This window comes from Homarus americanus, unplaced genomic scaffold (assembly GCF_018991925.1).
Source record: "Homarus americanus isolate GMGI-L3 unplaced genomic scaffold, GMGI_Hamer_2.0 scaffold45299, whole genome shotgun sequence".
Taxonomy (NCBI): domain Eukaryota; kingdom Metazoa; phylum Arthropoda; class Malacostraca; order Decapoda; family Nephropidae; genus Homarus; species Homarus americanus.
The window spans coordinates 261235-286327 of record NW_024753650.1 but is presented as its reverse complement, the minus strand read 5'-3'; the positions used below and the strand labels follow the sequence as shown (position 1 = coordinate 286327).

Below are 25093 nucleotides of genomic sequence, written 5' to 3'. Positions count from 1 at the left end.
ATATATATATATATATATATATATATATATATATATATATATATATATATATATATATATATATATATATATATATATATATATATGTATGTATGTATGTATGTATGTATATATGTATGTATGTATGTATGTATGTATGTATGTATGTAAAATATTCTGATAAAAGCAATCTACTAAGGTGGAGAAAGTGAAAAATACAAACAATAAGAAGTAACTCATTACTTATTGCTGATAAACACAAGGATAAAACAAAAGAATTAGCAGTTCCCAAGGACACAAAAAAAAGGTTGAGTCATCACCTAGTGTGGAAGTGTTTCATAACAACCTGTAGAGCCAGTTCCTTCCGAGACACCCAGATACCTGATACTGCCTTGGTGCTCACTTATAACTCTGGATGCTAATATGCGGACTGTCTCGATTTTTCCTTGGAATGAGCTATCCTAACCACACCAAGATACTGAGTGTTTTAACCTAACTATATAATTAAGTTTACAAAGCACAGATCAATTAAGTACAGTATTTCTACTTTTAATTCAGCAGGATCTCACCATTGTTGTTTTCCCCTGTCTTCTCTTTTTCTTCCAGAGCCATTTTTCCATCATTCTTCCCACCACTAACCTTATGTAAACTATCATTCTCACCACTACCCGTATTTCATTGACCATTCCCATCACTAAACTTTATCCCATTGAATTTATTCCAAAGAGTATTCCTACCATGAAGATTACATCACTAGGAACAGTTTTAGTGTCACCTCCTTTATAAACAAATTCTTGTTAACCCCTTGTGCACGGCTTCCCTCTGAGCTGAATTAAATTGTCTGGCATTGGCCATGTAAAATATTAAAAGTAGCGTCCCCATAATGAAGGTGTTAAAACATTCAAGATTATTTATATTTTAAGAGCAACTCCTAGACTGTATACTCTTCTGCAGCAATAAAAATATGTAAGTATGTGAGATTGAGTAGAATATGTGGCACAAAAGAGGATAGTGAGCTGACAGATAACTTTAGGAGACGATGTATATACCCACCTACAGTCCTCTGATTCACCTTTATTCCATTCAGATTGAGAGAGAACATTATGGAGATCTAAATAACAGCATGCTGATTATCTTGAGGTACACATGTGTTAAACAGGTGCTGCATCCTGATCCAAATCATGCCATAACTTGACTTTGTTTCTTATTCTAATAAAACCATTAATATTAGGATGAAGAAATCCAAAGTACTAACTTTTTAGGACTCGACCTAAGAGAGTACTTGTATCACCTGAAGATTAGCCCCCTGAAGCTAATTTCACCTAATGATTTAAACACCTTAATGCTACCTGGGGGTTAAGTTAGGATGGATTAGGTTAAGTTAATTAATCTTGGGGTGAAATAAACTGGGGGCTAATCTTCAGGTGACTTAAATATTTTCTACACTGCCTGCAACAAACTCAGAATAAAGTTCCCCTGAAGACACCTGAATTTCCCCATTTAAGTCAGACCCACGAACACTACTCAAACCTTGGACTTAGGGCAGAAGGGAACTCTGAGAAATTAGCCAATTCATGAATGAAATTTTACCATCCGTAAATAAAAAAAATATTATGTACAAATATCATGGTAGGTTAAGAATCTATTTAATTATTATTTTTTTTAACTTCACTAATCTAAAGCTTACTAGATTTTATATATATATATATATATATATATATATATATATATATATATATATATATATATATATATATATATATATATATATATATATATATATATATATATATATATATATATATATATATACACACTTCATTTTTAGTCCATATAACATGCAGACTATGAACATATAAACAACAGCCTCACCAGCCAGGTCTCGAACAAAAATGTTTTAAAAGATAATGAAGCTTACGTACACAACAAACAAAGACCACTGGACACCGATTTACAAAAAAAAATAAAAATCCTTACCTTTCCTCATTATGGAGTCTTGTACACCAGTCGACGATATATTTAACGTCTTCATCTTCGATCTTCAAGAAACTTTGAGGTCGCACTCCCTAGAGATACAATATACAGTACTCATTACCATACTGTATTCAAAACTCTAATTATACACACATCCACAATAGAGTCAGTAGGGATATGTACTATATTTACATTTTACAAGCACACTTAAGGAAAGATTTCATGATTTATTCCATCACATGCAAACCCACACTTCAACTCTTCATTACCTTCTTCAAGATAACAGTAATACTTATATCTTTTCTATGCAACTCTCATGCTTTATTATCTAACCATTTATCATAAAATTCCTGACTCAAGTATAAATTACTGGTGAACATCAACTGAGCAGATGCAAACCCGATCACAAACTGTTACCATGGCAATGTTGATAAAGAACAATGCTTTCTTTAATGTTTGAGAAACACTATGGACAGTAGAATCACAGATATCTGGTATTTCAGGTAACCAGTAGATTCAACTAACCGACACCAAAATGAAACAATAATAATAAAAACAAAAATTCCTCCAAAATCAGCTAGGATCCTAAGTTCGAATACCACATGCAACAGGGATGAGCTGCCATATTTTTTGCGATAACAATAAAATTGATACATAGTGTAACATGAAATACAATAGCACATATTCTATGTACAAAAAATTGCTCCTTCCACACTCAAACTATCCTCTGGGCAATGTAACACACAGTTAACTAGCTGACACACAGACTTGTGGCTACCGCGCTATCTGTGTGTATGCCGTGACGTCACATCAGGAGGGATTATAACCCAGTAACCCACCACCTCAACACACATTTGCTTCCCACATATAAGACGTAAACACCCATGCTCTTCATTTTTCTTATTTTATAGTTTTATAATATATTTTCTCTATTTCTAAGCCATATTGTTTATACTGTATAGAGTAATTTTGGAGTAAATTGCTCCAAAAGTTTTGTGTGGGTCTCCTCATAAGTTATTCATACCAAGTTTGGTAGAAATCCACAAACAATCTTGAGAAACTACTTTTTAAAGCACTGTGTAAGTCAACATTCAATATCCTGTGTTCAGACCTTAAACCTCTTGACCCACAGTATTATTCTTCACTACTCATTAAACTGTCATACAAATAGTATAAAGTACCGAATAATTACAGACACTAAAATCATACATTGTATTCTCATATGTTAAGCACTAAAGCCTCCATCACTTTATTGACATTCTTTTACCAGTCAAGTGTGCCATTTATCCACACATTCACACCGAGTAATACATATACTATACTGAACTTGTGTCATTCACTCTGAGGATGTAAACCAAATAATTTTATTCCTAAATACAAAGATCCAGCAACCAAATTTCTTTCTCTTTTCTTGAAAATTAAGAGACGAGATAACAAAAAAACAGAGGTGGTTGCTCCTCCTTCAGTGCCTCCAACCATGTACAGATGGCTAAAATGATGCCAAGGCTCACTGTACTCCAAAAATTACCAGGTTCAAATCACCACATAACTTTGCCTTGAAGGTTATATTTCTCTTCACTCTGTGGCCAACTAGGGAAGGTAAACGTAACTGTGTGGCAAAACATCATCATCTGTACAGTAAAAAACTAAAGTTCAAGGGGTGAGGTTTCTCTTGATTACGACAAAATCAAATTCACTAAAGTTTATTTACATAAACCCGAGAGAAAGAAAAGATGTTCTGCTCTGAGGATTCTTACACAATCCATACACAAAAACATTTTTGAAGAATAATTAAACAATATTAAAATCCTTAAAATACATTGTACTAGATGATCATACAACGTTAATACATAAATTCAGCAAATGCCACTACACAATCACTTGCAGGCAGCTAGCCAACAACCCAAGGCTGGTGTCAGGTGGTGGTACGACTTGGCATTCCTTCCTATGAAGGAAGGAAGGAAGTTTTGTTTGTTGCATGTCTTACAAGATCTTAACCTTCTTATACACTGCTAAGGCAGATTTGACAGAGGCACTTTGTGAATGGAAATAAATTTGTAAAAATAATATCATACAAACACCTCAAAAACAACCTGAAGACTAATTGTGTGTTTACAAGAAAAGTGAGCTAGTGCTGGTCAATACTAGTGCTATGATTTGGTGGCTGCCTGTGAGGTTGGGCCAAAACAATAATGGCCACTCCATCTGTTTAATGTTTGTAGTACTTTGATAAATATTACATATCTGGTGGAATTATCACTATTGTCTTCTTAACTACCATTTTACATACGTATAATGGCGAACTAATAATTAAATCCCCAAGAACGTGTTAATTTTGTCCCAATCAAAGTAACACTTCTGATACATCAACTTACAACTTGTAAATTATCAGGCTGTGATGGGGTAGGCACTGTATACTGTACAGCCCTTATGGTTCCAATATTTATGAGTCAATTGGGTTTTTATGAAAAGCCGTCGGCGCTATGATCATAATGTACTTGTAGTGCTGACTCACACCAGATATTTGCCATACACTGTCTACTAAATGGAGACAAAATAGCTACTCTCTCACAATATTTACTTCACTTTGATACACAAAATATTTTAACATCGATGTTTTCCAAAACTCAAAGAACTCCCCGACTGTGAAGAACCACTGCAGACTGAATGTAAACAAAGGCTCACTGTTTTTGCACATCAATGGCATCTGGATTTCTTTGTGTGAAACCATTTTAGAGCATTGTGCATAGCACTCAGTATTGCTATAGGACAGTGGAAAACTCACATAACATCCATTTTGTTATGAAAGGTGACACTTAAGTGGATAATCCATCACATCATTCACTCAGGTTAGCTTACTCTATTGTTTCAACTGTCAAAGGTTTTCTTCTATTTTGTGGAAGCTACATAAATTATCTTCTGTCTTTCTGACACTTTTTAACAATAATCCTCACTATAAAAAATTGATCCATACAGCCACTTTCCTCCATTAAGCCATCCTGGTACTCTCTCACTCAGCAGCCAGTCATCTACATAATTCTTTAAATTACAATTCCACCACACACCTTTATGCCTTAAAAATCTTCAATAGTCAAAAGGTTAAGTACTGTACTCTTGACACACACTCCTTACACAATGGTAAAATATTTATTTAGATTCAATTTCAGTCCAAACTCTCATTGTAAGCTTCAACAGGAACAGGTATTATATGAATACACTTACAAATTTCTCTTATCACTTGACCTCACCTTAATGCCATATCCAATTTCACCTATTGTACAATCTTACAGACTTCAATATATTCTCAATAAACTCAAAAAATTTCATTTCAAAACAGTGTTAACATCTATTATACAATTTCCTCAAGTCAGCAGAAACTATACATCCTAGCCTAGATTACTCATACAGTACAGTAATTAAAAAAATCAAGAATTACACAAAATGATTTCAGACTGTAAAATATCAATTCAATCAATACGGTAACAAAAACTATTTCTTAATATTTGAAAGACGTGTTTACTAACCGTGGTAACCTTCTTGTAGATCTGAGCTGGACCAGAACATTCTTTATATGGGTATTCTAAAGTTGCCATCTCCATCATGCACATACCAAAGGCATACACATCAACCATCTCATCATAGTGCTCCTCATACACCTCCGGAGCCATGAACTCTGGAGTGCCTGAAACACAGAGGAACAATACAGTTACTATATGGTGCAGTACTAGTCAAAGGAGCACTACAGTATCCTTCAGTCTGCTACTTTGCCCCTTTTCTAACATGATACACCCAAGACTTATCAAAATATCCATACAGTAGAATATTCATGTTTCCAAACTACTCAAATCCTAAATACAGCTTTTTCCTGACTCAGAAATCCCAATGGATGGTTGCAGAGGTATTCTTTAGTATTAAAATTACTGATAGGTTCCAAAGTTAGCCTCTGTCCAATATTTGTCCCAGCTCAAACATTTTATTACTCTCTACCTCCCCTAAAATTTTCCCCAATCTAAGAGTTCACAAGTCTTCTTTAGTTTTTCTTATTGTAATCACATGTTATACTCTCTCCTTAACCCCTTGTGTAATTATTGTGGCATGAAGACAGTGCTATGTATAACAAGAGGGGATACTGACGGGTGTCAGAAGTAATGATTAAGATATTAACAATGACAGATACTGAAAAACTTATGAATTTTGAGTCAAGAAATGGAGAGATTTATTCTACTGTACTGTACTGTACTTGGTTGTCAATGTCAGCCCTCTTATCTAAAAGTCATGTTATAATTTCATTCTTTTCAATTATTTCTTATTCAGTAATGCATCACCCATGAAATCATTCTTAATTGCATTAACAAAGGAACAATGTAATTTTAATATAAACCAAAATACCCATTATCAAGTTCATAATCATACAGCATTAATATATGTACTGTACTTGAGTGGGATATTATTAATTTTCTTCAACAGGCTATGGAGATATTGTTACCACAGAAAACAAATACGTATAAGTGAACTACATAATGTAGTCTGATACTGAAGGGTAAAGTAGGTTATTCGACATCATGAAAGTATAACGGGAAACTCAACAAGGGCCTTTTAATAATGGTGACATAAGGTACTGATAATAGCCCCCCAAAATTGAACACTGATAGCAGAAAAATAATAAAGGCAAACTGCAATGGCATTTTATTGGTGAAGTAAATGGCAAAACAATTACTTTAATGGGAAATTGAAAAGTTCACATGCATGACTTTTATGGATTATATTTTGTAGCATAAACCAAAGATATAACTGATTAAAATGGACTGAGTGAATAAGAGAATACAGTATGTTTGTGAGGATAATGCAGGAAATAAATAACACTAACCAACCAAACAGTAATACCAGGAAGCAAAAGTATTTTCACTGCACAAATGTTGTTAATGATACTAAACTTTATCAAATTTCATAACTTACCAATTACAGATTTGGCACAAGATCTATTTTTAAGCGTGGCGAGTCCAAGGTCTCCAATTTTTACCGAGCCTGTTGTCCCTGTGACAAAGATGTTATCACACTTGAGATCTCGATGTATGATGGGAGGACACCGTGAGTGAAGAAACTGCAATCCTTTAAGAATTTGCCGGCACCAACTCTTCAGCACTTTGAGGTTAACTTTTCGCAGACGACGCAGATATCTGAAGAAAAGAAAAATAAACAATCAGACCTTCAAAATATATACGGACTACTCCATCTGAAGAACACTTAATTTTTCGACATTCAAACAGCCATTAGAGGCTTAAGACAAACATATTCCGCTTAATCTACCTTTAAAAAATCTTTACCGTCAGTCCACCAGCTTGATAAGTGTACAGTTTCCTCCTACCTCCTCTTATCATTTCTCAACTTGGTAAATTCCTCCACAGTGAAGTTCCTCTTATATACATACTGCCTCACTCTTAACCTTCTAGCTATTCACAACATTCAGCTACATTCTATTCATCGTCCTGAATTCAATGATTCTCTCCACATCACATAAATACTCTTAATTGTTTCTTAAAATTTCTCTTCTCTCTACAAAACATTTTAATTTCCCATCTTAACTCTCACTTCTTCCATCTCATAAACAGCTTTCTTAATCCATTTCCATTCCCTATACTCCCTCTGTCAGTATCACTTTACACTCCCATGCTTAACTGTTAAAGAGAAGAGTAAAGCAAACTGCTATCTCCAACAAATTTTACACTCTCAAGCAAATTTCCACTCCACCTTATTATTTTCTGGGCAACTGCATTTTCTTTTTGAGACTCGCTGACATCTAACCATTCATTCCTTCCTTCACTCTTACTAAAAAAAAGAACCGTACTTAAATATTCAACACTTTCTAGCTTTTCTCTATCCAACCATATCTCGCACTCCTTCACTCCATCTTCTTACCAACACTGTAAAAATCCTATGCAATGTCCTGTTGTCTCATGCTTTAAAATCCCCATCTTCCTTTTCATTACATTCTTTTCCAGACTTACACTCACGTTACTTAGTGTCTTTCTCTCTAATAAAAGGTTGCCAAGTGATATCTACAACTATACATATATAACATGGTGACCAATACTCAATTTCAGTACTGTACTTTCAATTTAGTTATCAATCACACTCAAACAACAATAAGAGCATTCAATATTTGTTTATTACAAGATAAATGAAGTACTGTACTGTAATTCAAAATTTTCAAGTTATGTGGATGTTTCATTACTATTGCCTTTGCTCATTAAGTTACCTTATCAGGCCAGATTTCTATCTATAAACACACTTCCACTTTCCTTTACAATGGGGCTCCACAGTGTAAAGAATTATTGAGTCATTCTCTCAAATTCACCTTGTGTATACAGTATTACAAGTCTAATGTACAAGTTACTGATTTCATCCACCCCATATTTTCTCCCTCTCATCTTCAATCATTACTTTAAACATTGTAAATCTGTAGTGGATCCCAAAGGCCAGTGTAGATACAGCACACCAATGTTAAGCCTCACTATTCAGTACTGTACAAGGAGACATATCGCCAGGACTGAACTCAACTGCCTCCACCTCCACCTCCCGAGCTAAAGTCCGGTATCCATCCACAACAGTGTCTACAGGGGGTGTCCCAGGCGTGAACCAACAACCCTATTGGGGGAGCATCCACTTTGCCACTGCACACAAATACTTCATTAAAATTATATGATTATCAAAAAATATATAAAGCTATTCACAAAAAAGTTACCTGAATAATTTGTTTTCCTTGATTTGTTTTATTTATATTGCCTCAAGGTTTTCACTAAACATTAATGTAAGATACTCCAAGGCCATAACAAGATAAATCAGGTAGAAATGACCATCCTTTAATCGAAGATATTTAATGAATTCTAACTGCATATCTAAGTTAACTTAATGAGCTCCCAATACACTGTACCACTAAAACTGCCTTGAAGACAACAACAATCATTAACATAGTTTTTTAATTTACTCTGCTCGTTTGTCGTCTCCTCATCACCATCATCATCAATGTTAATTTATGGTAAATTGTTCAAAATAACAATTCTTCAAAGAGCAAATCTTGAAAAATTAATTCTTCGAAACATGCATTTGCTAACATTTCATTTTCACTACATCATTGGCACTACAATGTTCATCACAATGTTCATACATCATACACCAATGGCAGTATAATGTCACAATTAGGTCAAGTGACAGCACCCTGTAATGTCAATGACCTCGACATTACACGAGGTAAAATGACGTCACTGTGTATCAGGACGCAAAAAAATCTGATAAGGTGACCTCCCTGCACACTGCCAAGTCACTTTGCCAACACTGCTGGGGATGGCTGAATAATCTGAAACGTCCAGAGAAGTGTGTTTGGACGTGCCCTCAACTGACCATTAGTCATTGTAACTGGTATTCCAGAATGCTAAGTTTTGTAGAGGGCAAGAAAGGCAGACATAAGTCATGTGTGAGTGGAAATTTATTTGTTAAAGATAAAAGTAAAGGTAAGGTTTAAAGGAAATGTGAGCAATTTAGTAAAAATGCAAAGGTCATGTGATAACAGTTGGTGATAATATTATTCAAGAGTGTAGTGAGCACAAAGATTCTGGGGATACTGCTGATATTGAAGCTAAGGATGTAATGCACAGCAAATGAAATAATGCAAAGAATACAAGAGAAGCACTGCAATATACTGCAGTGTTTCTCTTGTATTCTTTGCATTATATTGCAACATATTGCAATATATTGTTTGTACAGTACAAGAAGGAACCTACAGTTACTGCACTTGAAATGATAAATGCAATTAACATTGAATTTCCATGTACAGTTAACTGTACTAGTTGCTTTGTCCATTTTTGACTGTTTATTTATGGTAAAATTTGTGGAAATGGCCTCATGCATAGGAGGAAGATGCAGACTTTACTTTAAAGACATGCAGGCTCTCAGCAGCAGCATTTGTTCTTACAGAAAATGCTGCAGAGATGTTCAACTTTTTCATGGATGAAAAAATTTTCTACCTGAAGCTCAGCCTGTGGTTGATTATTTTTAAGATACTGTATAGTACAGGTACTTGGATTGGAAGTCCTGACTGAAGACAACACTACCAACCACCAGTATGAGCCTGAGATGTGAAACTGCTATGAAGGCATGCAGCAAAAAGCACTCCTAAAAACTGTGATTTTTCCCTACATTCATCTCTTATCCTTCATCCTCTAAAACTGATCAGCTTTTCCAAGTCATGATCATCCATCTTCTCGGAGAATACTGTTTCACACTTTGAGAAAATGCACTGCACCACACCACACCCACACGCACGGACACACACACAAGTACTAAAAGCATCATATGTGTATGGAATAGAAGTCACAACCATTTAATGACCTAATTGAGGAACAAAGCAAACATAACTCCAATGAGCTCTATTCATTAGTCTTTTATTTACATTTCTTGAGCTTATACAGTACAGTACTGTATACAGGTATTTAAAATCCCATATCATGGCTGAGGAGATGAGTAATCTGAGAGACAAGCACTGATAAGCACCCCATGGAGACGAGGGTGGTAGTACAAACATCATGTATGGCTCGACAGCACAGACATTATTCATGAAGTACAGTGTTTTGCTACATTGGCAGACACCAGTGATGATTTGGGTCAGGAGTTTTTGACACATAAACTCACCCACTTCAGTATCCTACTTGACCACAAGAAAGTCTCAACCAACTTCTGAATTCCTTGCTGATTTACGATTATAAATTTTGAGGGGAAGAGAGGAATCCAGGTCACTTGTTCTTCTCCTTAGGTGCAAAAAAGGATGCCATACCTCATTTTCAAGACAAGTTAGTGGGGATGTGTATACTCTAAAGTATGAACCCACACCAAAAAGCATTCATACAGTGTTTACTTCCCTGGAACCTAATTCAGGAGTACAGCAATGGAAACAAACAACACTCATTTTGTATGATGAAAGATTAAATATTAAACATAAAGCTGTCCACAGAATTTGCTTTGGGAGTGTAATCAGTGTGGCGAGTCCTGGAGTTGGGCCTTGATTTCCCATGTGGTCAGGTTAAGTTGGGTTTCAAAGTACAGTATTAAATCCTTTGAGTTTGAGATTCCTGATATAAATTTTCATTGATTAATGAGAACAATCAGATCCAGATCTGAATTGAAATTTGTCTACATGAGAAATACACACTGCAGCAAAACATTGTCTGCCCAGTTCTCCAGCATGGCATGTCTTCTGGGCACTGGTAGGCACTGTCCTGGGGTTGCTTAGGCTATAAAACAGTATCTATATATTGAATAACTGCAATGACTATGATATATATTCAAAAGAAAATTTGTGTTTAGTCAGTCATTTTAAATAGGTTCAAGAGACTGAGAGACTGCATTAATGGCAGTTTAAATGAAGCATCCCATAATACTCTATCTGTATACCGTACTGTTAATGTGGAGAGCGTAGTAATTCGAGATGGTAAAGGTGAAAAGGTACTGTAAAATTATAAAATTGGACTCCCGTCAAAAGATTTTTTTGTTGACTAATAAAGGTACTTAATGGAAATAGACCTTAACAACAATTCTTGAAGCACAGAAAGATGTAGTGAAAAAAGAGTGCAAGGAGTGTGTTTGTAAACAAGGCAGCGAGACTAATTACTGTACAGTATCGTATATAGTGCAGCTAATGTGGACACACAGGTGTACAGCGGTGGTAACGGTATTGTCTGTTGTCTTACTCTGCAATAACTGCTATTGATTTTGTGTTTAGACTGTATTAATAATTAAAGATCTCACTATTCGTCATTACTTAAAAATATGATACAATTTGACCCTTTTCTAGTGTTGCAACAAGTGAGGGCAGCACTGCAGCATCACCATCATCCAAGTGAAAATTATGAGTGGTAAGAGAGAACCCTGCCACCTACAGAACACTGTACAGGTGTAGCACTTACTGCTTCAGAGTGCCCGATGTCATGAGCTCAGTGACAAGGACAATACATCGGCGCTTGGCACTGGGCACTTCCCAATAGTCATAGAATCGTACAATGTTGGGATGCTGTAGACCCTTCAGCATCTCTGCCTCCTCTCGAAATCTTAGTCTTTCGTTCTTGTTCCATTTTCTCTCCTGAAAAAAACAACAGTTGTAGTCATGACAATACTTTACTTATCTTCTTCTACATTATTGTAAGTCTAAAAATCCCTTACAAATAGATATACAGCAGCATGAAAAGAATACTAATACTGTATCACACTGAAATATTCACCTACATCAACAATATAGAATGTGTTCAGTATAAGGTACAGTACAGCACCTGCACACACACACACACATATATATAAACTTGGGAAATTGTTTAAAATATTAAAAAAAATTGCCTTTTTAATATCATTAGAAGAATTATACTGAATTCTTATCATGTCATAATTTCAACAGACACAATGTAACACAACAGTCAAACATGTGGCTCATCTGTCTCCTGGTACCGTATGTTCTCTTTAACTAAACTACTCAAACTGAGACTCCCCATACAGTATGTGGGTAAGCATTAATCAGGGACTTTACGAAAACCATTCAAGGAACTGATAAAATCTATCTTAGGTGTGGTGAGACTTACCTAGAGACCTATTTACTATCACTAAGGACATCTTTAGAATCACTGACAATACTGGTGACCAAGCTGGGAGGTAATAAAATATTAGCAGTAAAGACTGACACTGCTGTAAGTAGTGTGTGTGTCACAACACCTGTTTGTCACCACAAAGAAGTGGCACAAGTGTCCATGGTGGGGAAGGAGTGGGGAAGGTCACACTGAGAGAGGAATGCCACACCACCAATGGAAGACACAGGTGTTTGTGGTGCTGGTGGAGTGAATGTGTGGGGGAGGAGCAGAGGGGTTAGTAATATTGTATCTCATACATGGTGGCACCTCACTCTCTCTACCCCTCCCTATCCCTTCGCTCTCTCGTTCTCTAGGCGAATTCCTATTACCCTGTGCTATATACCCCCATAGAGGCGGCCCCCAAAGCACAAACAAGAGGACCATACCCACTTGTCACGGCTGCGTGAGAGAAAGCAGGTGCAGCAGGTGCAGGGCAAAGCAGTTGAGTTACATGACCTTTCTCAACCCACAGTTGGTCGCCCCCCCTGCCTGGCTCCCCATCACACCCCACTCTGCCTGGCTCCCCATCACGCCCCACTCTGCCTGGCTCCCCATCACACCCCACTCTGCCTGGCTCCCCATCACACCCCACTCTGCCTGGCTCCCCACCACACCCCACTCTGCCTGGCTCCCCACCACACCCACTCTGCCTGGCTCCCCATCACGCCCCTCTGCCTGGCTCCCCATCACACCCGACTCTGCCTGGCTCCCCACCACCCCCCACTCTGCCTGGCTCCCCACCACACCCCACTCTGCCTGGCTCCCCACCACACCCCACTCTGCCTGGCTCCCCACCACACCCCACTCTGCCTGGCTCCCCATCACACCCCACTCTGCCTGGCCGTCTTTCTACACCACTGTTTAAGCCATGTAAATTACACTCCCAGAATCCACATACCTGACCACTGGATAAATTGACACCTGGACACAAGATCACACCAGGTAAGTAAGAGAAGGAGAATAGCCCTCATCTGAAGATTAATTAAGACACCTTACTTATGTTACCTGATGATAGAACTGGCTTATGGTAGCTGGAGGGTTGGGTTAGGTTAATGGTGGTTAATTTATAAGATGAAAGAAGCTGTGGGTGTCTAATCTTCAGGTGATCAACTTTTCAATTCAACAATAAACAACAAAAAAGTTGGCAGGTGCAAAAAAATCATGAAAGGAACAATCTTTCTTAGTACAGGTGTGTGTGTTATATATATTTCAGACCAATTACTACCAGGTCAAGTGTACCGGAGTCTCGCTAGTAAATATGTGGGAAGGAGCAGAGGGTTAGGTATACTCACTGCCTTCATTTCAGACAGCCCCACGTGGATATGGTGATAAGGGGATCAATATGTCAACAACTCAGGGGGAGGGGGAGGGTGGGAAGGGACATAGTATAACCACAGGTAAGGTTCCTATCCTGTGCGAGCATCCACCACCAGTCACACAACCTGGGTCTTACATAAAAAGTACGACATTAACGACCGTAAAATTTATGATGGACGTTTTCTTTCCACTAATTCCGTTAGATAGTATATTGTTCCCGATGTATGGGGAAGCAAAGGGGGGGTCTAATCTCCAGTATAATGTCACCTATAAGGCTCAGGAGTTCAGTGTATGTGTGTGGGGAGGGCAGGACACGCATAAGGCATAGAAGTTAAGTAAACAAAAGCCCAGTGTAATAAAGACGACGCCCACCAACACCAACTTTGCGGTAACGTCGGGACGGTCGGGATGACGCCATCAACACCACAGAAACAGCGAGGGTCAACAAGAACTCACGCTTGTATTTTTATCCTTTTTATCGAAAGGAAAGAACACCGGCAGCTTGTTTAATACCACCACACATTGTTCCTGATAAGTATGTCCTTCACGGGACCAATATGAGGAAACCTGTGATTGTTGGCTGTCACACTGAATGAAGCCTAATCCAACGGGACAGAGGGCGGGTTGGAAATACATAATTACCGTTAACCCTTAGAAAATTTAGTTACATGACATATAGCGACGTATGTTTTGAGAAGTCCCGAGACAAGTTGTTACAGATAGACGGAGAGGTGGAGACCAGTGGCGCCCTGTACAGCGAAGTCATAAAAACCCCTAAATTCCACCAACACCTGAACACGACTCCGCCCTGCCCCGTGACGTCACAATCGGAGTGTGTCCCTCCTCCCTGTATTAACTTCAGTTCTATTATTTGTAACCTTGATTTACTACTGCACATGACTGCACCCTCGTCAACACCATTCATTACCACACTCGACACCTAGCGATGTGTTAATAAACTTGTAATAAGACACAGATGACCGGGCTGATCGTAAGATGCCAGAAATTAAGCTTAAAAATCTAAACTAACAAGCTAAGGAGACATCATAAAACTTGTAATATTTGAATTTGTTTGACGCGGAATAACTTTTGCACATCCCGAATAAGTTATCAGGAAAGTGTAAATTGTTATAAGTATCCTAACTCCTGCTTACGCTGTGTTAAGATATCTGGAAGCATTCTTATACTCTCTCTTGAGTGTTGTTAAAACATTTAATACAAGTAAGTGTTTGGTAAGCGCTCACCCGAACACTGAGTAGTGTGTTAGCTGACGGTGTGACAATCAGACACTTTCACCCAGAGAATTACATCAATACCTGCCGCTGGCTTATATGACTCATCCACACACCTCTCTCTCTCTCTCTCTCACATATATATTTGAAACCACAACACTGCAGCCCTACACATAACCATTCCTTCATTATATACAGTAACTACCAAAAGAACATACCTCACTCTCCCATACATACATATACTGGCATCTAAAACAAACATTTACACACAAGGTCGATGAAACTGACTGATACTTCTCGGCAGGAGGAACGGGGGTGAATGTTTAGTCTCTGAACCATGTCGGTAACATTTCTACACCACGTCCTGAATCTCGTACACAACAACACACTTACCAAGATACTTATCTCTGTAACTAAATTCTTTCATTGTTAAGAAGTTTGGTACAAGATAGAACACAACAAACGAAGGGAGCTGAGGCTGTCAAATTTGCCCCCCCCCCACCCCAACAAAAAAATTAATAATAAATCGGGAGCATAAACACGAGTCACCCAAGCGGGGCTCAAGAGGTCTCCACATAAACGGAGCGCCACAGGAAGAGGTGAGTTAGTGAATGACGGACTGACCGAGTGAATGGGAAGCTCGAATCCTCAAAATATATACACACGAGAACACAATAAATCACAATATGGTTCCCAGTGTGCCGGACGGAATCCCTCGACACAAGGACTGCTGATATTCCATTCCGGGAAAACTGGTGTTTGTCCCCGGCCGTACACAATGGTCCTATTCAATGGTAGTGAAGGACTCTCTGTCTATGTCCTGCAGGAAGTGAAACTCCCCCCACACACCCCCCACTCTCTCACTATGACCTCATCACCTGTCATCCCCTTCCCCTCATTACCTGTCACTTCCCCCTCACCTGTCACCTCAATCTTTCACCAACTATCACCTCCCCCCGCACTACCTGTCACCCCCCTTCACTACCTGTCACCTTCCCCCCCTCACTATCTGACACATCCCCCCTCACTACCTGTCAACTTCCCTGCACCGCACTACCTGCCCCCCCTCCTCACTACCTGTCACCTCGCCCTCCACCTGTCATTACCCCCATATAGCTACCTAACACCTACCCTAAGCCAACATGTGTGCGCGATAAGGAAGGTGAGGTGCGGCAGTGTGAGGTAAGGAAGGTGAAGGTGAGGTGCGGCAGTGTAAGGAAGGTGAGGTGCGGCAGTGTGAGGTAAGGAAGGTGAGGTGCGGCAGTGTGGGGAAGTAGTCCGGTGGAGCCCCGGGTTGTGGCTGGGGCTACAGGAGGGTCGGCCTTGTCGGGGGTGTGGGAGGAGGGGAGGCGACCTTCCCGACGCCGCGCCGCTTCAGACAACCTTCAACCCAAACCCACTAAACGCTCTTCTCTCACCTAACCTAACCTGAATGACCAGCTTAAACGCCTACAATATAACGAATAACCATCTGTCTCACCCCCACCACCTGTCTCACCCCCACCACCTGTCTCGCCCCACCACCTGTCTCACCCCCACCACCAGGTCACGTGATTACCGGCTTCTCTCTCATACTCCCTACTCCCCTCATCCCCTCCTTCCTTCTCTCACCCTCTACTTCCCTCCCTCATATCCTCCTTCCCTCCTTCACCCCCCTTCTCCCCTTCACCCGTCACTCCACATTCCCTACTCCCCCTTCCTACCTTCCCGCTGTATCAACTTTCTCGACAAACTTGAAATAGATAAAATATGTCGATCGCCTGAAGATTAACCACCTTAAACCTAACCTAACCACCCAAACGCCAACCTAACCTCCAGCAAAGAGATCCATTCTGATATCATTACAAAACAGTAGTGCTAAGTACCGTAGTGGTGTATGTAAGTGACTTCATTCTGGCGGTAAATTACACACACACACACACACACACGACTCCTAATTAAACGGCATTCATTATTAAGTCAATGATGTTATCTCTTACACAAATGAGTTATGAAAGACGCATTTACTTCATTCATCAACACCGTCCTCTCTCTCTCTCTCTCTCTCTCTCTCTCTCTCTCTCTCTCTCTCTCTCTCTCTTTCCCGTTAGTTCTGATGACGTAAACCTTCCCACATTCCGCCATATTTATCCGTATAATTTATTTATTTTAATTAACCAATACTTCATAAACACTAACTATCATCATGACTTTCTAGAGGTCGTTAGGTCATCGTCTAAATAACATAAACAGCCTCACCCAATCGATCGTGTTGTGAGTTAGGGGGGTGGGCGTGTTGTGAGGTAGAGGGGTGGGCGTGTTGTGAGGTAGAGGTATGGGCGTGTTGTGCGTGTGCGGGCGTGTCAGGAAGTGTCGTGTGCGGGCGTGTCAGGAAGTGTCACAAACTCTAAAATGTTGGGTTAAAGGAATTACCTGTAGAGGAAAGTTGTGACGGCGGCGAGACGTGTCGAACACACAAGTTAACAAACTTTCTCAAACTACCACCACCATAACAACCCACCACAACTACTACCAAAACCCACTACTACCACAGCCCCCTACTACCACAATCCATCACCACAACTACCATAAGTTACCATTACCACAACCCATCATTACCACAGCCCACCACAATAACCCACCAAATATAGGCCTCTTGATGTACAGACTATAACAGATAATAAATAATGATAACTACAATGACAATAAATAATAATAATAAATAAATAAAAAGTCCTAAAGAAACTAACAAAACAATCACTAATCCAACCGTGCCCGCGAACCGTTATTGTGTAGGATAAATATCGAACTAGTGACGCTGTTGTAAAGTGAAGACCGTCACTTGTCACCACTTTCTGTAACACTAAAACAACAAAACCATATTATTTAACTCCTGAAATACTCCATCTTTTATCAGTGTGAGGAGGAGGAGGAGATGGGAGGAGTGGACATCCTGAGTAGCCAAATACCGACAATACCACAGTAAGGCAATATGTCGGCCACACATCAGGTACAAGTGGGGTAGGTAGGGGTAAAGGTTACGACTACTCCGCGCGCGTGTCATGATGAGTCGTGATGGTGGTCAGGTTTCACACCACACTCTTCCTCATGGTGGTGGTGACGGTGGTGGTGGCGGCCAGGTCCACAAGTATTGTCAAGGGCAGCAGGTAACCCGCGCCCGACAAGCAGTCCTCAGAGGCACACATTTCCTGTATCAGTATCACTTGACGCCTACTACACCACCACCCCTTCACCTCATGAGTCACACATCAGCTAACGTAACCTAACCTACATATAAAAATCCGAAGAAACTTAATGCTGAAACTTTCAACAATTATCCATATCTTGTGAGGTGAGTCATGTGAGGTGAGTCATGTGAGGCGAGTCATGTGAAGTGACTCGCAAAATCTCGTAACGTCTCTCCTACGGCCAAAAACCTTCACTAAAAAAAAAACAAAAAAAAATAGGAAATGCCTGGACCCCATGTTAAGATATTATTTACTTTTATTTTCATTAAGGATTCGCCCTTTTCTATCTATTCGCTGGACAGACAGTTACAGACAAGAAGACTGGCGCCAACTGAGCCGTCCCGATACCTCATGATGGCGCTGGCGGACGTACGACGACGCCCGGACGGTGTACCAGCCTCTCAGTATCAGTTAATTTAAGCCCGGGAAATATGAGCGGTGTTCCTGTAATGTAGTGACCGTGGTAACATGAGTAGGTGGAGAGACGAGGGCCATCAGTAGGTGTAAGGCACAAGGAAGAGTTTACAATACCCACTTATACTGTACAGTAAAGTGCATTATTTTAGACTTATCAAAGTATACTATAGCCTCTAGTGAAAGTCTTATCTGGAAAGGTTTTTTCTACACAGGGTACACTCGCTCTACCTCAGTGTGTGGGGGGGAGCGAGTTCAACAAGTACGGACTAAGGACACTTTACAACCATCATCAATACTAACACTTAACGTCGCTCTCAAATGACTCCTATTATATACATTAGACCCGCCTATCACGTCACATTATCCTACGGGGTAAAGGTGACCAAATAGCCCAGGAATCAAGTCAGTTGTGACCTCGGTGGCTCCTGCAGGCATTATTAAACTCGGTAAAAGAAAATTCTCCCGCCGCCACCACCACCTCAGCTACTCATTATATTATTTCCAGTTTACTCGCCGTTTCCCCATTTAGTTCTCTTCCTTATCCCAACTCCGTCAATCATTCCCCGCCTCCTTTCTCCAGTTACCGCCAGTACACACCAGTCATTCCTCAGCCCCAGTAAGCTATAGGCTGATCCACTCTGTGTCAGTCAAGGCAAGCCAGTTAGTCACCACAACACCTCCACCTTGTAGCATTAACATCCCAAAGTACAAGTGTTAGTTTAGTCTCAATGATCACCAAGCAGTCCTGAGGTGTGTAGGAATAGGTGCTCACAGCGATGGTAATAATTACTGGTGATAACAATGATAAGAACGATGATAATAATGATAACAATGACAACACGACGACAACAAGTAGTAAGTGTCAAGTCATGAGTCGCCCCTAAGTTATTATACAAATTATAACACACACACACACGAGGGACTACTGATACAACCTTCTAACTGATAACCGTACACACTATTACCGCATGACGCACTACTACCGCATGACGCACTTGTACATTGTAACATTGTGTACCCTCTACCACGCTTGTACAGTACTCTCTATATATGAAACAGTGGTGTGTACGCTGGCCTTCTGTGATTTGGTGACGAGGTTTAAGTGGTCACCAGGAGCTATACACTATATACAATACATATAATACTGGTGAAGGTCTCTCCAAGGTTTCTCACCACGATACACTTCAGGACAAACTGCTCGCTCTCTCTCTCTCTCTCTCTCTCTCTCTCTCTCTCTCTCTCTCTCTCTCTCTCTGCTTCACTACTAAGATGAGATAAATTCCTATTTCTTATTATTGAGTATTATATTGTTAGCATTATCAGAGTATTTAATTTCTCCATTTATCAGTCGTTTTATGTACTCTCCTCTCCTCCTCTACTAATTACCGCGATCACTTTAGCAGTTAGTTAATATTTCACCAAACTTAAGCTAACCACCTTAGAACAGTATATATATATATATATATATATATATATATATATATATATATATATATATATATATATATATATATATATATATATATATATATATATATATATTATAAACGTGATCTGGTGTCATAACCTAATAATTTACATCATTTAATGGGCTCCTGTCCTGTGTCCAGTTCACTCCACACCATCCGCACAGCAACTCTCACTCACCCCCACGTGGATTTGGGATTAACCCGAGTCACTCTCGCCTGGTCGTCGCCTCTCTCCAGCTAATACGAGACACAGGTCAGCCAAGTTTATCGCTCGCGGGAACAATATCAGGTGTTGAGGGGGTCGGAGTCGCCTACGGGGTGTCACTTGACCCTATCGTACTTCACTCCAAGATTAAGCATTCTAACGTACCTCCGAGGGGGGATTAGTTTAGGTGGTTAATATTCAGGCGAAGTAAGCTGAAGGTCTGGCGAAATCGCTGGTGATGCCACATTTACTTAAGTCTTATAACACACGTGTACTTAAGACAAGAGTATTTCTCAACTCCGTTACTTCCCGCCATTTGCTAGTTGCTAAATAAACTGTTTCAATTTAATTCAATACGTCAGCAATGCCAGTTTGTGAAATACCAGTTACGATATTTTTCACTACCTTATTCAGTTGCTTAGTTTGTTAATATTCTACAACGTTTACGTGTGTGTGATTCTATACCCATTATATCTTTGCCACACACACACATCTATAATGAAACCTACACGCACCTCAACCACAAAATATTCACCTGAAACATTCTACAGTACATGAACGCTGGTCTACAACACCCGGGCCAGGTAGACGAACACGGGGCCGCCGACAATCAACCATGGCAACCTGAGTATAACTGTATTATTTACCAGAGAGAGAGAGAGATGGGTGAGAGAGTCTAGCTAGCACTCACCTGACCACCGCCAAGGTTACCGAATGATTAACTGCAGCCTTCGTCACACCCCATGCCTCACCCAAATGATTCTCTCACCAATACACACACACAAATACCAGTACACATACATATATTATACATACACACACACACATCAGTACACTTCAAATACGAATTTCTACCAGCTATAAATTCCAGGGCGGTATAAACTAGTTCCTTCAGAAAAACTTAACCTAACCTTCCCTCGCCCACACCAACTTTTTCTAGTTAGTATACGTACATGGTAGTTGGGATTGAAAAACGTGGCGCCTTTTGCAAACATATACATACTTGCCAAGATTCGAACCCGGAACCTTTAGTTTGGGTGGTTAGACGAAGGAGCAAGACTGTGTGTGGAAAAAACAACAAAGTCCAGGTGAGCTTTTTGATGTCATTGTGGTGCCGTGGTAATGTTCCTAAGTGGAGGTCCTGGGTTCGATCCCTAACTGGTGAGGTATAGAGGTCCGCGTGTATTTCGTCTTACGGTATCATTGTCTCCGCTATTTGTGGCCTAAAAATACTGTAGAAGCTTAAAAAATACCAATAAAAGGTAAATATTTAAATACATAGTAACTTATATGATGTGTCTCATGAAACCCATCAGCCACAGCCGGAGATTATCACCGTCAGTAGTGCCACCCGCTCACCTCGGCTCCTCCCAACACACTGGTCATCACCCCGTAACTAACTAACTAACTACACTTGATATCAATCACTAAACTTAACATGTGTTCATCATTGTCAGAACAGAAGATGAACACGATGAGATAACCTTCATCCTAAAGAGGAGTTATGACGGCCAGTGTGTGCTGTGTTGGCCCATCGTTGTCCACCAAGTACTTAATGATTAATTATCTAACCTGTCATCACGTATGGCTGTCTGGCCCTAAACTTGAGGACCATTTATCTCATGGGTTGTGGGACCTACACTGTATTACATGGGTTCCAGTGGTCTAATTTAATGGTTGTGGTCTATTGTATCTAACCTAACCTGATCTGATCTAACCTAATCTAATCTAATCTGACCTGACCTGACCTGACCTGCCGCTATGGGTGTGTAAATAACAGCAGCAATAATGACAATACTCCATAAGTTAACCTCACCAGGTAGCGTTAGGGTGCTTAATCAGGTGAAATAAGCTTAGGGAGGGAAGAGAGTATATATATATATAGTCAGCAGGTGACATATGCTGGGGGGATGGGATATAATGGTCAGGTGAAATAAGCTGGGGGAAGAGGTGTGGAGTAATGAGCAGGTGATCCTCCCTTGTGTCGCCTCCTCATCCGTGAAGTGACGACAGACAGACACTCTCAAGTGAAGAAGCTTTTTAAGCCTGTAGTGCAACGAGAGAGAGAGAGAGAGAGAGAGAGAGAGAGAGAGAGAGAGAGAGAGAGAGAGAGTCACAATCACTGTCTTCCTACACACATCAATGTACTAACCTAACATACCGCATCACCATACTCTCAAAACCCCCCCTCCCAAGTCGAAAAGTGTTCCCTAGTCCGTAAGTGAGAGTGATCAGTCTTGGTGTTGGACAAAGCCAGCAGATGCAACAGAAGCAGCCCCCCCCCCCGACACTAACGATGTCAGTAGTGTCAGAATCCTACAACATCTATCTTATCCTCGTATTATTTTAGTGAATATTTTTAACCAACTCCTCGATCTTTTAGAAAACTTTAAGGACAAGATTATTTTGGGGGGGTTGAAAGAAAAAAAAAACGGGAAACGCTGGAGGAAATGACGTGTGATTCCAGGTGGTGGGGCAGTGTACAGTAAGCAAGTTAGTAGATGTCTCAGACGGTCGCCGGGTGAACTATACCGTGACCTAATGCTACCCATCGACCCTCACAGATAAGAATAGGAAATTGCATCACACTGCTGTCACCCCGCACTCACTTTGATATCTCACTGAAAGGCATATATTATAAGCTTGGTATATCACCCCCATGCCGACCTTACTCGATTCTCATAATGAAATAGGATGTGGCTGTCAGTTGGAGGAGACTTTGGCCACGACAGGAGACAAACCTGGAGTGTCGTCGTCGTCCTTAATATATCCTACACGCAGTTTTATTCCATGCTATAGGCAGTCCCGTTTACACCCAACCTCTATCGCTCACAAATCCGTCCAACCTGTATGTGAAGCTCCCCAGCGAGTCAAGAGTTAATGATAGGGTTTGGTTAGTTGGTCCACTCTTCTGCAACTCATTCCAAACTACTGTATTGTTGACCTATTCCCCGCCTAAATCTAAATATGTTTGAGTATAGAACTATTGCTACATGTTCGCTTCTGGTTAGATAGTTTAAATACCCTAGTTATAATGCCTTTGCTTAACCCTGACTTCCAATTACACACTTCGATCATCTGACTGGAAGAAAAGTATTAATAATGGAATAACTGAATAAATGAGGTTGAGAACAAAACATACCTGGAGACGAGTGAGCGTAGAACAGTACACCTACCATCACATGTTTATATAAGCGAGAACAAAGAACAAGGGTACTCACCAAGAGCTCGCACCAGGCCACGTCGACGCCAGTATCGGTGTCCAGGCCGCGGTACACCGTCTTGAAGGAGCCACGACCGATCTCGTGGTCAAACTTGAGGAAGCGGCCATCCGTGGACTTATCCACCGCTTCCTCCGCTTCCTCCTCATCTACGGGAGCACGTCGCTCCTCTTCCTCACGTTCATCTTTGTCTTTTTCATCACGTTCACACTCAACTTTCTCTTTTTCTGTTAGAGTACCAGCCTCTCGGGTTCTTTCTCCCCCCTCTTTCGAGACGCCCTCGGTATGTTCTTCGTCAGTTCTCGGGGAATCGTCTCCGGGGGAAGATTTATTAGGTTTTGACACACGTTCATCTACACTATATTGTTTGGTGATGCCGGGTTCCCTGGCCGGTGACTGGCGCTCCTCCTGCACACTTTGGGAGCGCCTCGCCCGGGGTGAATGTCGCCGACTCCCACCGACGCCCGGAGCAGGGGGCGGTGGACCAGTGGCTTCTTCACCGTTCAGGGCCTCTTTGTCCTCCTCCAGGATGACTGAGCGCCTCTTTGAGGCCATATTAGAGAGTGTTCGTCGACCACGAGGTGCGGGGCCCCCAGGAGTCCGCAAAGGGGGGAGTCCAGGGCGGCGTCCCCCCGAAGTCTCTTCCTGGCCAGGGCGCCCTTCCGCGTGTGAAGATGCCGACCTAGAGCGCGGCATAGAGCGCCGCAGGGTCGAGAAGACACCAACACCTCCGCCCGCGTCCTCCCGCTGCTGCAAGAGGCCCTTGATGCTAGAGGTGAAGGTGGCAGAAGTACGGACGGGCCGACGGCTGGAAGGCGTCACTACTTCAACGCCAGAGCGCCGCTCTCCGTTCATGTTGGAGGTGGCGGTGACGGGGGGCGTAACGGTGGTGGTGGTGATGGGGGAGGCGCTGGTGGTGGTGGTGCCGCCGCCGTTAGCCGCTGTCGAGGTGGGTCCTCGCGTGCGGCCTTTGGACATGGCAGGCGGCGACCCGGGTCCGGAAGCTGCGCCCCCCGACTTCGGGGCGGCGCGCCACCCGCTCCCCGTTACGCTGCCGCCGCCTGCACCGCCCACCCCGCCCACCACGCCGCCATGACCGCACCTGAAATACCCGCACCATCAGAACTGTGAAGCTACACACACACAATACGCACCAACACAATACACACACACACACACACACACACACACACACACACACACACACACACACACACACGGAAACAAAAGACGAACGCCACAACATTGAAGTTTTCAATTTACAAAACATCAACACATGCGGGTCACTTGCAACACCTGAAGGTCATCATAGGTCATCACAACATCCTACCAGAGACCTGCATCATACACCACACGTCTCTCTTCCTCATCACACTCTAGTTGCCTAT

General features: G+C 41.1%; 1 protein-coding gene across 24 annotated transcripts in view; it reads right to left on the bottom strand.

The window, feature by feature from the left end:
• The window catches only part of LOC121855415 (serine/threonine-protein kinase WNK1-like), a 234231-nt gene that overhangs the window by 77696 nt on the left and 131442 nt on the right, over positions 1-25093 (bottom strand). For all 24 annotated transcript variants that reach the window (XM_042350336.1, XM_042350337.1, XM_042350338.1 and 21 more), the window contains 5 exons: positions 23706-24807; positions 11910-12082; positions 6910-7130; positions 5478-5635; positions 1957-2045 (listed from right to left, as the gene is read on the bottom strand). In XM_042350336.1, the coding sequence (XP_042206270.1) occupies positions 1957-2045; positions 5478-5635; positions 6910-7130; positions 11910-12082; positions 23706-24807 (1743 nt within the window). The remainder of the gene's footprint in view (positions 1-1956; positions 2046-5477; positions 5636-6909; positions 7131-11909; positions 12083-23705; positions 24808-25093) is intronic.